Raw genomic sequence first — 17,459 nt, forward strand, 5'->3', positions numbered from 1 at the left:
GAACCGGTTTGAAGTACTTTAAGTTACATTATAAATTAAAGTTAAAATATTTTTATCATATAAATTAATGTTGAAAGTCTTTAATAAAATAATAATTAAAAAAAATTGTAAAATGGTAAGTGAAATTTAGAAGTTGGCCGCCCAATCATCCACATTTTTGGAAAGATGGCATAAGAATTGGCAAATTCCCTCCAAAACCCCTCTGAGAAGAAACCATGGCTTCTAGCAAGACGCTAAGAGATTTCTTACAACCCGCCAAGCGCATAAAGCTATCCTCTCCTTCCGATCATTCAAAACCCCTAAATCTTCACTTTTCCACAACTGCCTCCAAGTCGATTTCCGATTCTTCTTCCTCCGACCTCACTACCCACCAGAGATCTCGCATTGAGTTCAACAAACTCCGTGCTAAGTCTAAGCGAAATCTCAATCTCTGTTCCCAATTAGTTTCCAAGTCCAAAAGTCATTGCTTCTAAGCTTCAATCTGTTTTGGTTTTATTTTATTTGATTTTCTTGGATTTTTTTTTGTTGTTGCTTGTTTCCTGATTTCATTTGTTTCTATTACCAGCTGAAGGTGTGGGCTTTGTGAAATTGGAGGAGCTGTTGGTGGAGGAGACCTGGTTGGAAGCTCTTCCTGGGGAATTGCAGAAGCCTTATGCTAGAACTCTCTGCAAATTTCTAGAGAATGAGATTTGTAATGGCAGTGTACCCATATATCCGCCTCAACACATGATTTTCAATGCTTTTAATTCCACCCCATTTGATAAAGTCAAGGCTGTTATCATTGGGCAGGATCCTTATCATGGCCCCGGTCAAGCAATGGGCCTTTCCTTCTCTGTTCCTGAGGGAGTCAAGGCTCCTTCAAGTCTTGTTAACATATTTAAGGAACTTGAGAAAGATCTTGGCTGTTCAATTCCATCTCATGGAAATCTAGAACCTTGGGCCGTTCAGGTATATTTTAATTTGATTGTGTAATCTTATTATTTGTTTAGCTGTTTACTTCTAGCTTTCTCTCTCATTTATTGATGCATCTTGGGCTCCATTTGTTTCTTGGAAAGTATTTTTTAAGAAAAGCATTTTCTGAAAAGTAGCAATGCTGGAAAATATAGTTTGGAGTGTACTGAAAAATGTTAATTTTATTTTAATTTATAATATTATAAAAATGTTTATACTATGAAAATTTTATTTTTTATTATTTTATTGTTGAATATGAGAAAAAAAATTGTAAATTGTGGTGGCCACCATCAATTGCCAGCTGTGATGGTCAAGGGTGACCAGTGGTGACCAGTAAACTAACGGTTATGCATTTATGTCATTTATTTATACGTTTCTTTATATTTTAATGAGTTTGTAAAAGTCGGGAAAATGACTTGAAGCTGTTGATCAATTTTCTTAGTGCGCCAATGCAGAAAATATTTCCTAGGAAAATATTTTTTGTGAATCGAACAGGACTTAGTTGTTTTACATGCGGTGGACTGCTCTCTATCTGATTAGATTTCCATCCACAATAATGTGGCACTTAATACTTGTGTGTCCTTTCTTGGGTTAGTACTCCTATTATGTTAGTTAAGTATTATCATTTAGTGTTGTTGAAATTGAATTTCTTAAAGTTGCTAAGTTATACTGTTGTCTTTCTACACATAAATAAGGATTGAACTTCAATTTTTGTTGTTTCATTTCACATAAGAGGGATGAATCTCAAGGTTGATTGGATAAAACAAGAAAACCAGAAACAGAAAAGAGAACAGGAATTGAGAGAAAAGGAAATCTTATTCCATTTATGGCTTCCTCACAACAGCTCTTTCTTCAATGGCTATGGGACGTGTCCGTGCTTCTTATGTACTCCACAGTGTGTCACTAAGATGACTCGCACCCTACTGCCTTTTATTCTTTCTTCCTTCTTTTATTTCTGTTACCCACGACATTGTATCAAATCAGTGGTGCTTTTCCTTTTATGTGGAGTCTCAAAGATCAGGATTAGAAAGTGAAACATTTTAAGTATCATATGAATATTTGGACATCTTCAATCCTCATGAAGCATGAGATGCTTTTGATTCAAAGATTTGAGGCATTTCTTCCTTAATTTTTACTGCATTTGGCCATGCATATCAGCAGGTTGTAATTTAGTGGTTGGCATGGTACAGAGTTGGCATTTGGTTTCTTAAAAAAAAGTTCCGTGGTTCAAGAGTTCCTCCAGATGGAGATAATAGAGAATTTTTCTGGAATTTTTATTATTGCCTTGATTTATGAATTATGAAAATGGCCATTCTCATGCCAATCATAAATATTCTTATGAAACCTATTTAAAAGATGAAACGCCTTTGTTCACGTTCATGGATAAGGCCCTAGACTGCCAGACCTGCTCATTGAGGAATGTTTACTAAATTGTTCATATGTATTGTTGACTTTTATAATGAACTCCTCTTCCTTCTTCTCCTCCATGTTTAGCAATTTTAGTTTACAAAAGTTATTTAATTTTCGGAATGAGATTCCTTGTCAAAAAAGAAAAGAAGACAAAAAGAGGGAACCACATTTACTCTGTTGCTGTTTCTTTTCTAGGAAAATATTCTGACAAGTGACATGTTCTTTTTTTTTTCCTTGGAAATTTCAGGGCGTTCTGTTGCTCAATACTGTTCTTACAGGTAAGATTCTTCATTATGCCAGTGAGTTTATTGTCTGTTTATATTTGGAGTCCTTTCCAATTGTTGCATGGCTGAGAAGAATTGGGCTTCTGATTTGGAAGAACCCGCAAAACTACTAATGCTAGCTATATTTATATTTATATAAGTTGCAAACAAAATTTTGCACAATTCTTCTGTGAAACCAATTTATCCCAATTTCACGAAATTCTAATTTTTTAAAAATTTTTATATGATTCCAATTTGAAGCCCATTGTTATAATTATTTTTTTTAACTGACTTAAATTTTCACTACCAATTTTCAAATGGCCTAAAGAATTATATGAAATGAAATATACAGTGTAGAAAAAACAGATATAGACAAAATCAAGCTCAATACTCTTCTTATTATCATTCTGCAATTAACGATACGGCAATGCAGTTGGTTAATTTCTATCTATGTTGTTTTTGCTGAGCATTATCAAAATTTACCCATTTCTGAGGTTAAATGTGGCTTCTTGCTGCTGTTATATAATTCAATCATGCATCTGTTTGGGCATGCACCAATCGAATAGGGAAATAAAAAGAAAAAGAATTCAAATATGCAATAGTTGACCTACCTCGTGATACCTCTTGTAAGAGATGACACCGTCTGCTTTTTCATGTTTCTTTGTCATTTCAACAGGAAACACGGTCCATCCTGTTATATTTCTTGTTACTTTGCATCTTCCCTTTGTGATGATGATTGATGTATTATATTTCTCTAATTTTTCATTATATATAATACACACACTCATATTTCATTTTAGTGAGCAACTTGTGCTAGGCACTTGCATTGTTGGTCTTTTGATTCAATTCAGCCTTAAGAATTGCATTCCAAGCACCTTTTTCCTCTGAATTCAATTTGGTGTGGAAAACATGTCATCCATGTAACTTCTCATCTTTGTTATATTCAGTTAGGAGTCGTCAAGCAAACTCCCATGCTAAAAAAGGATGGGAACAATTTACGGATTCTGTTATCAAAACAATTTCACAGAAGAAGGAAGGGGTTGTTTTTCTCCTGTGGGGAAACTTTGCCCAAGAGAAATCCAGGTACTTCTGTTTTGTATATTTATTGTTAGTGTTATCAGGCTTTATTAAGATTTTCATTTTTTATGAAATAATAAACTATAACATAATGCTGATTTACTATCTCCCCTTGAGATGTGATGAAATATTACTTCTTGCCTCCTTTTTTAAAGTGAACTAAAAGGTCCTTAGTATTGTATTCTGTCAGACTGATTGTTCCTTTCATTAGGTTTTTGTACAATGAATGCCCTCAATTATAACTACAAAAATTTGACACTCCTAGAACATAAAAGCAAACACTATCTTCATTATTTTGAAAAGAGTTGCAATATCTTAATAGCCATCCATAGTTTAGATTCAAAAACCAATTTGAGCCAAAGGCATCATTTCAAGTTTCTAAAGAATATTCTCAATTTTAAAGAACTACAACTTTAAATTGCCACAAGCAATAATTGATAGCTTCAAACTCAAATTATTTAAATAGAATATCCTTTCAATAATGCCATCCTTGTAGAGCAAGAAATTAAGAAATGGGTATTGCTATTAACAAAATTGCAAGGTAAGATTAAATAAAAAGGAAAAGAAAAAGAAAGGAAAAGAGAGGTATTTCTTGGAAACATGGAAGTAGCAAATCGAAGCCAAAAACTGAAAATTGAGAGGAAATGAAAATTATAGGAAAGTGAGAACTTCATAGGACTTGGGCTGTCAAACCTTGACTCCAATTTTGGGGTAGAAACTTGAGGTCACTTGGGACTTGAGCTTCTGTTGTTGCTGCTGCTACTTTTTGGCATTGGCACATGAAATTGATTTGGTATATATGGGAGTTTTGGGAGAAAAGGGGAGAGTGATTAAAAAGAGGATTGGAGTGATAAGAAGACCAAAGAGAACGACGAGCAAGGGAGAGAAGTGAGGAGGTCACAAGTGCTTGGTTTGAGAATTAATTCAAGAAATTGCAAGAAATTTGAATGATTTTATTTTGATAGCCAAATGAATCAAAAAAATTCAAACATTTGCACATTATTGCAATTATATTTAAATATTTTAATTTTGTTAATTTTATTCAAAACTCAGTTTCAATTGTGTCCAAGCGTTCTAAATTGAAATTAAAATTGATATTTCTTTGCAAACTGAAACAAAAAAAAATAATTGTCATTTATTTTTCTTTCCCCTTGGACAAACACAAGGAAAAAAAAAAAGATATTTTATTGCTGATTGACATAAAAAACTGTTAATTTTTATACCAATTTTGATTAGGTGGATAAAATTGGAACTAAGTTTCGAAATCATGACAAAATTGATAAAATTAAAGTTTTGGATATAATTGGAAATGGAAAAAAAGGGCAAATGTTTGGCGCTTTTTTTTTTTGGTAATTAGGCTTATTTTGATTCTAACTAGGTTGAATAGTCCATTCTCTTAGTTAGGTCCATAGGTTCAAGATGATAATTGACAAAATAAAAAAATGATTATTTTGCCTTTGAAGTCTGAACAAATGGTAAATTGTACAAAAATTTATCAAAATGACTAATTAGTTAATGCAATAAAATATTAAAGACATTTTAATTCATTTTTAAAAAAATGCAAGAATAATGTTGTATATTTTTTAAACCTTAAAGGAGAAATAATAATTCACACACAATAGCATGATTTATTATTTAAAGTTAATAGATAATATAAAATATGTTTAAAAGGGCTATTGAGTGCTTGAACTTCTCTCTTTCTCTCTGTTTTTTTTTTTTTTTTTCTTTTCTTTTCTTTGCGATTGAATGTTTGAAGGGGGAGAATTTGCAATTGAGTGCTTTTGCACTTCTAGTAATCAAAAGTGCTGAGATGGATTAAAATAATATTAAAATCTGGCTTGGCTTGCCCCATTAGCAAGCACATGATTATTGTAATTAAAAAACAAAATTTGTGCCTCAAATGACACCCTTACCAGCTTACCCTACCCTTTCTATTTCCCTTTCTCCAGCCCGTTGTATTTTTCTCTTTGTATCTCTATTTTTTGACCTAAATCCAATCTCTTTCATTTTTTTTTTGGATAAACTTGCTTTGATGGTTTTATGAAATATAATTTTTTTTTTCACTGAATGTACCCAACCAAAGAAAAGTTCATAAAATTAAGGAATTTAAGGTTTAAAGAGAGAGAGAGAGAGAGAGAGAGAGAGAGAGACTGAGAGTCTCTAAGAGAGAAAGAGAAGAGAATGGGGAGTTGATGGGTGGTGGTGTCATGCGAGGACACTTATTTTTGAATTAATATAGTTATATGTCCATCAAAGTGTCAAATAACGGCCAACTTCATATTAATTTAATCCTTGTTGGTGCTTCTAGTCATTGGTAATGTGGAAGGCACTTGACTATAAATCTGCCCAAAACAAAATGCACATACTTTTATATGAGTTATGTTAATTTATTTTAGGTTTAGGATTAAGCAGGAGCAAAGACTTCTTGGTGTTATTTGCTGTTTGTCTAAAGTGGTGTGATTAGTTTGAGCTAAGGCAAGAATTTTATGGAAAATCAATTATCATCAATTATCATCAAATTTATCTGGGATGTGATTTCTTTTTGGGTACTTGAGAAAGTAAAAATGGGATAAGATTTTGTATTAGGTGTCATTATGATATTTTCTGATGTCAAGATGAAATAACTCTTTTGGAATTTTGTAGGAAAGATGTCACAGGAAATGCTTTCTTCTTCTTCTTCTTCTTTTTTTTTTTTTTGAATAGTGTTGGCACCAATTCTTTTCTTTAGTTTTTAGTTCGGCAAATGGCTTATTTTGGCCTTTAAAGAAAAATCCAATAGTCATTTAGGCTCCTGTCAAAAAAGAACAGTCAATCAGGCTCATATTTATTTTAAAATAGCTCATTTAAGGCCAAATTTCTTAAAAATGGAACGTAATCCCTAAATTTGACCACGTGACTGTGAATGGATGTCTCGTCCCCAACTGCTCTGTTATCTCTACCATCTAAGAACAGAAGTGGCTTGCTGGATTTGGGAGAAATGAGCCTATATGTTCATTAACTACACCTAAATCTGTTTACCTGGAGAGGTCCCGAATGAGGACAGTTTTGCCTTCAAATGAATTGATTTATGAGACCTTCAAGATGCCTTAAACAGGGAAGCAAGAACAAGTTGAGCTGGTTTTTATGATTCTTTAGAGCATACTGTAGTTCAGAAATTCCTTGGTTTGGGAAGGGAAGAGGGTGCTTGAGGATATTGTTGTTCAACAGGATAAGACGCACTTAACAGATTGGCAGCAGGCGCAGCAATGTAGACTGGGACAATGCATTAGCTGACCTCCTTTTGTTGCTAAATGGGTACTGCCGACTTCTTTGTTTTATTAATGCAATGTAGATGCTGCTTTGACTATGGGACAGCGCTGCTGTGGTTTCGGTTGCTTGCTTCGGGGCTTCACTGGCTTTCTTTTAGGAGGCTTGCAATTGCAGTATTCTGGGCCTCTTGATGTTGATGTGGCAGAAGCTTTAGCAGCTAGGGAAGCTCTCAGTTGGTTAAAGCATCGAGGTGCTTGCAGCATTATTTTGGAGACAGATTCTCTAAGTTTATTTCATGCTATTACTGGTTCTTCTTCTTTGCTTTCTTATTTTGGTCTCATGGTGATGATTGTAAAGCTCTACTTATGGAGCTCCCTAATAGTAGGTGTAGTTTTGAGAAGAAATCACAAGCCACTCATGCAATGGCCAGAGTGGCTGTTTCAATGTGTGGTTAGGTTGAATGGGGAATTCACCTGCATCCTTCCTCTGTGATGTACTGTTATTTGATGTTAGTAATATATAATTTCCAGTTGTTTGCTTCAAATAAATAAATAAATAAAAAATCCCAGAAGTACAATCCTTCTGGCACTAATTTGGCCTGCCAGTCTTATCCTGTGATCTGCCTTTTCTATTATTTTGAAGCTTGTAGAGTTAATTATTTGAGCCAAATAAATTAGAAATGTAAGTGCATGGAAATCTAATATAGGATGACAAAGATTCAAAAGTGCAAATTAAGATCATTTCATCAATTATTCAATGACCCAGATTACTTAAAGTTCTGTTGGATGAACACATTAGAAGAATGTTTCTCGGACTTGTCTTTTGAATGCATAAAGTGCTTGTTGTGCTTATAAGAATGGTGTTGCACAGGTTAATTGACGGGACAAAACATTACATTCTGAAGGCAGCACATCCTTCTGGTTTATCTGCAAACAAAGGCTTCTTTGGTTGCAGGTTAGTTTTACTTTGTGTACGATAACTTTTCTCCAACTTTGTGCACTTGAAACAAAAATTTTCTTTATTTAAACAAAGTATCACTTGAATCTGTTTATAATTTAAAAAAAAAAAATTCCTCGGATTTTTGGGCAAAACAGTTTCTTTCTAATTCAATGAATAAATGCATTCATACAAAGCTAAAGTCGACACTTATTGAGCAAAATACGAGAGAATGGAAACTGAAATGGTTTGAACTTGTGCATTGTAGACCAGTAAGTGCACCAGTACAAAAGGACATGTACATTGAAGCATAAGGTGATAGTTTATGAGAACAAAGAAGAATTTGTTACATAGCAAAATCTCAGAACACCATAACACCAGAATTAGAAGAAGAAGAAGAAGAGAGAGAGAAAGAGAGAGAGAGAGAGAGAACAATTAGAGAGAGGAAATAACTGTTGTATTGTTGATTTGATGATTCCTATCAATTACAATGCAAAGGGCTATTTATATCATTCACTAACTACTTAGTCATAACATTCCCTACCTCTTGAAATCATTCTTGTCCTCAAGAATGAAGAAAGGAACTATAATCAGCAAAAACATATTTCAATTATAAACCACCAGCTACAATTTTAAGTCTTCTAATGAATTGTAATGTTCAAAACTAATATACTGAAATTGTACTTTCTTTCCTCATATTTCCTTTTCTTTCTCTGCCTTCTCCATCTTTCAAATTCATCTTCTTTAAGAATTACAAATGCAGCTCCCTTCAAGATTAATTTCTTCTTCAGCCTTCTTGATTTCTCCCATTTATCCTCCATGGAAATTAGGAATACACAAGAATACAAATTATAATCTTGGTCCTTTTGATTTAGTAAGATCAATTCATCCCCACTGCGCCAAGAAATTGCATTTTCTAGCAAAATTTTGTGTGACAAGAGCAAATTTTCTGAGCTGAAAAAGGCAATTCGATAGCATCCCACTCCATTTCTCGAACTCCAGCAACAAGAACCTCATTTTGGTTGGTTAACACATGCTGAAGGCCATAACGGAAATTTTGGACTTCCTTCACAACACAATGCTCAAGAAATTCTGAATTTCTTTCTTCAAAATTCTGTTCATGAGCATCTTTAATCCCAAAATCAATGTAAATTGCTTCTTGGATTTGAGAAAACATTCCACAATCATCCTCAAGAAATTCCTCTGTTTCTTTCTCTATTTTTTGCTTAAATTTTCCTTGGTGATCTATCATATCTTCATCAGCTCCAAGGGTTATGGATTCTGCACTCAGAAATTCTTCAACAGTAGCAATATTATCAATATTGCTTTGATCTTTCATTTGTGGATTAGCCGGATCCTTTGGAAATATTAGCAAACCACTACTTTCGGCTCTCCTAACTCCAATACCTTCAGTAGAGACCTCCTTGCCTTTTTCCCTTACAAATTTACTCACCTAATTCTCAAATCCTCCCTCAATGCATTGTTATCAACAGAGACTTGATCCAATTTATCCACGGTAGGGACCTTCTCTTTCTCCTTTATGAATGTAATCATGAAAGATCTCAAATCCTCCCTCAATGCATTGTTATCAGTAGAAAATCAGTCCAATTTCTCTTTCAGCACATTAAATCTTTCCTCTATTGAATTAAATTTTCCACTCACATTCTCTTGCATAACCCTAATTCTTTCTTCCAATTTAGCAACCCTAAACAACTCGGAATTAACCACCATAGAGCCCATAGATTAGTCTTTATTGAGACAGTAATGTAGTAAAACGCAAGAACTTCAAGAACGGGGTTTCAGTATGATATGGAGTTTCAAGAATTTCGAGAAACAAAGAAATCAAGAAAGAACATAGATCTAATTCTTGGAAAGCAGAAATTTTGAGGAAGAAAGAAGATTTCAAGAAATTGAAGAAAATACTAATTCCCACCAAAACCCTAACTTTAGGGTTTGTACCTTAAAGAAAAGAACTAACAGGAAGAATAAAGAAGGAAGAAGAAATAAGGGGAAGAAAGGGAAGAAATTTTAGGGAAGAAGAAGAAGAAGAAGAAGAAGAAGAAGAAGAAGAAGAAGAAGAAGAAGAATAGAGAGAAGACAAAGATCTCAGAGAAGAAGAAGGAGAATTGGAGGAAAGAAGAGAGGAAGAGAGAAGAATAGAAGGAACTTGGTATTTGGGAAGAGTAATCTGCCATAAATGTTGTCCATTGATCTAACAGCTCTGATACCAGTTTGTTACATAACAAAATCTCAGAACACCATAACACCGGAATTTGAAGAAGAAGAAGAAGAAGGAGAGAGAGAGAGATAGCGAGAGAGAGAGAACAATTAGAAAGAGGAAATAACTGTTGTATTGTTGATTTGATGATTCCCATCAATTACAATGCAAAAGGCTATTTATATCATTCACTAACTACTTAGTCATAACAGAATTCTAAGCAAATAACCCTGTACTTGGGTGATCTACACCCCATAATTTATAGCCTCTCAAGAAGAATATTTTCTTCTTGATTAATGGAAATCAAAGGAGATTTTGTCTTTACAATTTCATTCCCTAATTACAGCTATCATAACATTTACAGTATATACAAAATACATTATTCTCAATCATGTCCATGATATCTGACAAACATAAGGATTAGCACATTGAAGTATAGGAGATAAGAAAGTAAGGGACAAGCCTAGGATGACATTGTGGAAAATGGTGAAGAGGATGTAGCAATTGTAGATCTTTCTAAAGATGTAGCCCCAAACCATTGTGGAATGTAGGAAATATATTTTAATAGCTAGTTTCAACTAGTTTGGGATTAAGGTCTTAGTTGAATTGAGGTTGAGTTATCTAAGTTTGTGTTTTAGGGTTTTAAGATTAAGGTAAGTTGAAAGAGTGATTTATATGAAAAACATAAGTCTGAAACAATTTGCTGGAATTTGAGAGAATTTAGCTTTTGCTGAGGCATAGTGGTATAATAATTGCCTTATAAGGAAGGCTATAGAAAGTGTGACATACTTTTAGGGAAGTTGGCTTTCATGCCGGTGGAGTTTAGAAGTAAGAGCGTGGTTTCAAATCGCAGTTCGCGGTCACGGCTGCGAGTAACAGAAACAGGCCCATGACGGTCGTAACGTAACTGCCTGACGTTATGCAAATTTTTGTGAAAAATTTGTAAAGTTCGTAAAATGACTATATGTTGGTAGATACAAATAAAACTAAGATACACAACTATATAGTAAGAATAAATACATCAAATAAAAACATCATATCTATCATTTTTAGACATCATTAGTTTTAAACAATTTGTAGGCTAAAATAATTATGTAAACAATACTGAACTATAATATAGAATACTAGATATAGACATATAGTAAAAAAAAACTAACCTTACTACCACTAAATAATTTACACTTACATATCCATTAAATATTACCTATAATAACTAAGATAAGTATTTAATTTAAACTTAAGTTTTAATGAAGCCTAAATTTTCTATTCTCAACTCTGAACTTATACATACCTTTAGCAAATATTAATGAAGCGTAAATTTATTTTATGTTGTTTTGTAATTAATAATGTAAACCCTAAAATTAATTCTGACAATAGTTCAAAATAAATAAAAAAACACAAAAACCTATAGATCAAGCAAACTAACCCTTCAAACTACTAGCTTAACAACAAATCGAACATCAACATTAGTTTTCTTCAACAAATATGCAAAATAACAAAGAAAACGAAAAAAAAAACAGCACATAATGAAAATAAATTGTATAAAACAGCAAATAACTCACCTCTTTTAGTCTTTTTCCAAGAATTAGTTTTGGAAAACAGAATAATCTATTAATCTTAGTCAAGATTCTTAAAAAACAATGAAAGGAGAGATGTTGTATGAAGAAAGGAGGAAACTTTGAGTGAAAATTTGAGAGAAATTAAAGTCAAACAACAGCTACTGAAGTGCTGCATGCAGAGACAAGAAAAAAGGGCACCGAAACACTGTGCACATGTAAAAGAGTAGCAGAAGAATCTTCAAAGTAATTGCCATTACCATTATTTAACGGCCGTTATCATTACCGTTATGTAACAGCGTAACGGCTGCAACTCCTTGTGTGCCTGCAAATAATGGCCTCATGGGTAACGGCACCCTTCAAAACTTGTAAATAATAGCCGTTACATTACATAACGGACATTGTTTGAAACCATGAGTAAGAGTATGACATAGGACAGCATAGGACAGCTTGTAAGACTGAATATTAAGGCTGGATTTTGGGTTATTTGAAAGTTAAAATTATTAGAAATATAGGTGGACAATTAGGGTTTGTAAAAAGGTGGGATTGAGAAGTGAAAACAAACATTCAACTGTGGCATTGCACTATCACTGCATTTTCTTGTCCAAAGAAAGTCATTAACGTTGCAATTAGTGAAACGTTTCAAAGGGTAAAAGTGAGCAAAGCAAACAATGGAAAAGTAAGAATCAAAACAAGAAGGATTTTTTTTTAAGGGCCCAATGACCAAAAAAATGTTAATCTTTGGGTGTTTTCGAATTATATCAGAGCTTTTAAACTGGGAATAAGTTCTTTTTTTTTTTTTTTTTTTTTTTTTTTTTTGAGATTAACCCTAGATTATTTTGGTTTGTATTGTTGAACTTAATTGGAGAAGAGTTATATATATATATATATATATATATATAAACTTAATTGAATTGTGATATCATTTACATGTTGACCTTAAATTAGCCCACCATTTCTAGACATATAGTTTCAATTACTGGTAACCCGTATTTAGACGAATAATTCATTTAATGAAGGGAAAACACCAATCACTGAGCTTTTTGCAGTCTTTGTATTATTTATAAGGATAAATTACAAAAAACAAAAAACCTTTAGCATTTGGCAAAATTAAGTGTTGGATTTTCTCAAGGTGAATTTTATAATTCTTAATTCATCAAATTCTTTGCATTATAATCCTTGCATTAAAATCTCATACACTTCAACCTCTAATTTTTTCAATGGATTAACTTTATAGTCTCTATATTTTCTATGTGCTACACATTTTACTCTTATTTTAGACTGAACTCTGAAGTATATAAAATATAAAAACTAGGGGATTAGAATATTGGCTAATTTAAAAGTGAGGAACTAAAGAGCAACTAAGGGACTTGAGCAAATTTTAGATGTCTAGGATCATATGGTCAAGTGCTCAAATGTATATTTTGCTAAATGTCAAAAGCTCTTGTAGTTTTATCCTACTGTAATGAACTAAATTGTAGAAAGATGTTTTCTATTGCAAATGCCTCTTTCATTTTGCCTGCTAGTCCATTCAATTGCATGAACTTTATTTATGATTGAAAGATGCCAAGCTGGTGCAAGTTGTTAAGCAATAGAACTACATTGCTGCCGATCTTGGAATCACATAGATTTCGTTCTTAAGGTAGTCTAGTCGTAATAAGTTTCACTTCACAATGTGCAACTTGATGTGAAACAAGTAGTGCAACTGTATTTCAAGAACACATTTGTCTACAATAATAATGAATTAAGTTTCGAGAACTACATAAATCAGCAACATTTTCTTGCTTCTTCTTCTTCTTCTTCTTCCTTTTTTTTTTTTTTTTTAATGATAAATCCTTGAAAATTACACATCTACTAACTATTTTGTTGCACATAATACGGTCAGGCATTTTTCTCAGACGAACAAGCTTTTGGAGAAAATGGGAATTCCTCCAATAGATTGGCAACTTTGATTTGACAATTAGCTACTGATCTTCATGTCTTTTTGTTCAGGCACACATTTTCTGGCCTCAGATAGATTTCTATCTGGTTTTGTTATATTGCCATAGACTGCAAACCATGACCTCTATTTTTGTGTACTTGCCTATTGCTAAAGTCCCTTGGTTCTGCTGATGCAAAGGCTCCATTTAAGCGGAAGAAAAACTTTAAACTTTTCTAGTTTTGTCTATTGAATTTCCTATTCTTCAATTGCTTTCTGTTGAGTCTAATAGGTTGGGTATGGATGAGTTTTATATTTCCACTAGTCGTATATCCATGCTTTGTGGGGAATAATTTTATTATTCTTAATAGTATAAATATATACTATTAATATGTTAATGTTATAAATTCTACTAACAACAATATAAATTAATGAAATTGTATATTTATTATAATTTATCCAATTTTGTTAAAAAATGAATAACTCATCTTATAATGAAATAAGTAAATAATCAAATGATTGAATATCAACAAATGGCGGATTAAAAAATAATTGAAGAAAATGTTGCATGTTGAAGAAAAAGATAAAAGGAATAGATTTTATAAATTATGAAATAGCACATTTTATTGACAATCAAATTTCTTTCCTTTATCAAGTTGAATTTCACTTAAATTTTAATTATTGTTTCAATCAGAATTGTCATTAATAATACAATAGGAAAAGATTTTGTTTTAGGACTCTTAATAAAAAGTCAAATTCGTTTTAGAAGATTTTTTTTTTCTTTTAAGTTTTCATGAATTAAGTAGATTTTCCGCAGATGCTGCCTTTGAAAATTTTCAACGTGATATATATCATATAAAAATTATCATATTTTATATTTAGAATAGTTATTATAAAAAATGTTAAGCATTTAATTCTCCTTTTATTTTGTTTATAAGACTATTATTGACTTTGCCACCTTAATTTTCATAATAAAATTATTATTTTTTTAATAATTGATTGTCAAATCTTAAAGCCTTCATTATTAAATTTATCTAAAAATTATTGTACATTTTTAGATTAAATAATTAAAAAAAAAATTAAAAAAATTCAAACCTTTTCAAGTTTTTTCACTTTTAGCAAAACCTTTTTAGTTTTATCAATTCAGTATCAGAATTTCACATTAGTTTTAATTTTAGCAATGATTTAATTGATAAAAATAATTTAAATATTTATCAAAATTACTAATATTAGTCAATCAATTTAATTTTTTAATCATTTTAGCAATTATTCTTAAAGAAATAATAAAAGTATTATTTTACTAAATTAAATTCTTATTATTTTGAAAGTTATAATTTGATTTATTTTGGTTTTATTAATATTTTAAGTTTAAATATCTGAATTTTTTTTAGGCCTTAAATTTGAGATAAAATACTGAGAAAAATGTGAATTAAGAGTATAATAAAAAGAGATGAAAAAATAAAATTAAAATAATAATATTAGATATATTAATTCAATTATTATATTTTTTTATTAATAGGAAGTTTGTTAAAATTAATGAAAATATTAAAATTATTGAATAAATTAATAAAATTAAATAGATTAGTTAGAACTGATAATATATAAATGAAAATATTCAAATTATTTGTCAAAATTTAATTTTGATTGAATTTAATTATAAAATTGAAAACAACATGAAAGTTTATGATTAAATTGATAAAATTAAATAGTTTAACTAAAATGAATAATTGATGTCACGACCCAAATTCGGGGCTGAATTTACATTAGGACTTGAGTCAACATAAGACCTCCAAAACCTATAGTAAGCCTAACTATTTCTAGCCCAATCTTAAAGCTTATTTTCAAGAAATCAGCCAGATAAAGTCCAGTCATAAACTGGACTGCCCAACGAGGAGTTTTTAGCTCACATGACTTATAAATACCAAATACATCAAGTTGGGGAGTTCAGCTCACCCTCACAATCCTCAATCAGTCACATAATCAAATGGGAGCTCAGCTCCCTCATCCTTAGAATAATATATTCCATATATCCACATACATTCATATAATTAATGTTACATCCTCAGAATTTAATTATTACAAACCAAATAATTATTACACTGTTGGTATTGCGGAGTTCTAGAATGAAGATAAGGAAAAAAAAAATGTAATTAAACTTCTTTAACTAAACCTGCGAGGAAGGAGGCAGGTTACTCAAAAATAAAATCCTCCTGTGATCTGGAAAAATAGGATAAATAGGAGTGAGCATTCTACTCATAAAGTAAGATATTGATTTTCATACAATTTCTATAACTATCTAAGTCTAGTGCATCCCTAAGAATGAAATGTAACATTTTCACACAATTCAAACAAGTCAAGTCATAATTACACCAAAGCAATATGGAGTACTCACACATATATATATAGAAGCTGATCCCCTATACAACTCTCTTAATTCTAACCTCTGCCAGCAAGATCAACTTAAAGCCAGACTTTCTCTTAATATCAAAATGCGGAGACTAGTGAAATCAACTAGAGCCGTGCCTATCCCGACTTATCCATAATAAAGGATCGGGTCACAGCGAGTCAAGCTCCAACTGTGTCTACCCGTCCTATCCATATCCATGTGCACACCACTTGCACACCAACTCACACACGCAGCTCTAGATCACCATAAAACAACAATCATAGCAATATCATCAAATACAAATGCAATACAAGGCATGCCTAGCAAATAACTATGTACGTATATCTATAAGTGATACATAAATATGCCTTGAATACATAATAATATTGAAATTATAAGTAAAATCAATATCTACTCATAGTACTTTACAAGTCACTGTGGCTGGATGGAGGAGGAAGGCTTGCCCAGCTCACCTAAACAATTACATTACAAATTGATCGATATTTACTTAAAGCAAAACTTTGAAAGAGTCAAAGACAGCTTAGTTTTTACTGAAAATTCGACAGAATTTTTCCTATACCTAAGACCTGCTAAACCTGCAAAGTAACTCAAATCACACTTCTAAAATTACAAGTCTCAAATTCACATCTCAACAACATTATCTGGCCCCTCCTAGGCCCTCAAACTAGTTAAGACTCACATACTACACATAAAATAATTATTTAAAAATTCGGGGTGTTACAATTGGCATAAATGTTTTAATTTTTTTCTCTTTTTGTCATTTTTTATTCTATTAAAAACAACAATAATATATTTTTTTTAAAACACTCTTACGTCTTATAATATATATATATATATATATATATATATATATATATATATATATATATATATATATATATTTATATATATATATATTTATCATGGATTATTTTTCTTACAACTCATTGATATGTTCATCAAATGTTACACATTAATTTTATAAGATTGATGAATAGATTTTTATTAATATCAATTGAATCATAGTTTATTAAACTAATTTTGAAGGGATTGATAATTTAATTTAAAATGAGATAATTAAATAAAATTAAAAATTAAGATTAAAAATTTATTAATTATTATAATTAGTAAAAATATTCGATATCATATATTTAATTAATGTTCATTTAATTGATAAATTTTTATTATTTTCTTATTTAATTTTTTGTATTACAAAAATTTAAGAATTATATATTTTAAATTAGTAAAATAATCTAAAAATATATTATAAAAAATTAAAATTTTAAATATATTTGCATGGCAAGGCATTTTGCTAGTTAATTTATATGACAAAATAGTTTTATAAGGCAAAATGATTAAGGGCTATCTAAATTCAAACTCAGAGTTGAAATGGGTAATTTTGATTTTTACCAGGATCAATCTCTCTTAGAATTCTAGAGAGAGAATTTTCTGTCATCTCATTTTGTTATTTGAGACACCAGGCCTTCTTCAATTG

General features: G+C 31.2%; 1 protein-coding gene across 3 annotated transcripts; it reads left to right on the plus strand.

The window, feature by feature from the left end:
* Positions 1-125: 125 nt before the first annotated feature.
* On the plus strand, positions 126-13,847 carry LOC110655965 (uracil-DNA glycosylase, mitochondrial). 3 transcript variants are annotated; one of them, XM_058145678.1, is made up of 6 exons: positions 127-459; positions 566-948; positions 2,609-2,639; positions 3,572-3,707; positions 7,821-7,904; positions 13,653-13,847. In XM_058145678.1, the coding sequence occupies exons 1-6, from the start codon at positions 216-218 to the stop codon at positions 13,675-13,677; spliced, it is 903 nt and encodes a 300-aa protein (XP_058001661.1). In that variant the 5' UTR covers positions 127-215; the 3' UTR covers positions 13,678-13,847. The 3 variants fall into 3 exon arrangements, with proteins under 3 accessions (XP_058001662.1, XP_058001661.1, XP_021668160.2); XM_021812468.2 differs by having other exon boundaries at positions 129-459; positions 13,546-13,847; XM_058145679.1 differs by lacking the exon at positions 7,821-7,904 and having other exon boundaries at positions 126-459; positions 13,546-13,847.
* Positions 13,848-17,459: the final 3,612 nt, after the last annotated feature.

Source organism: Hevea brasiliensis, chromosome 4, assembly GCF_030052815.1.
Source record: "Hevea brasiliensis isolate MT/VB/25A 57/8 chromosome 4, ASM3005281v1, whole genome shotgun sequence".
NCBI lineage: Eukaryota > Viridiplantae > Streptophyta > Magnoliopsida > Malpighiales > Euphorbiaceae > Hevea > Hevea brasiliensis.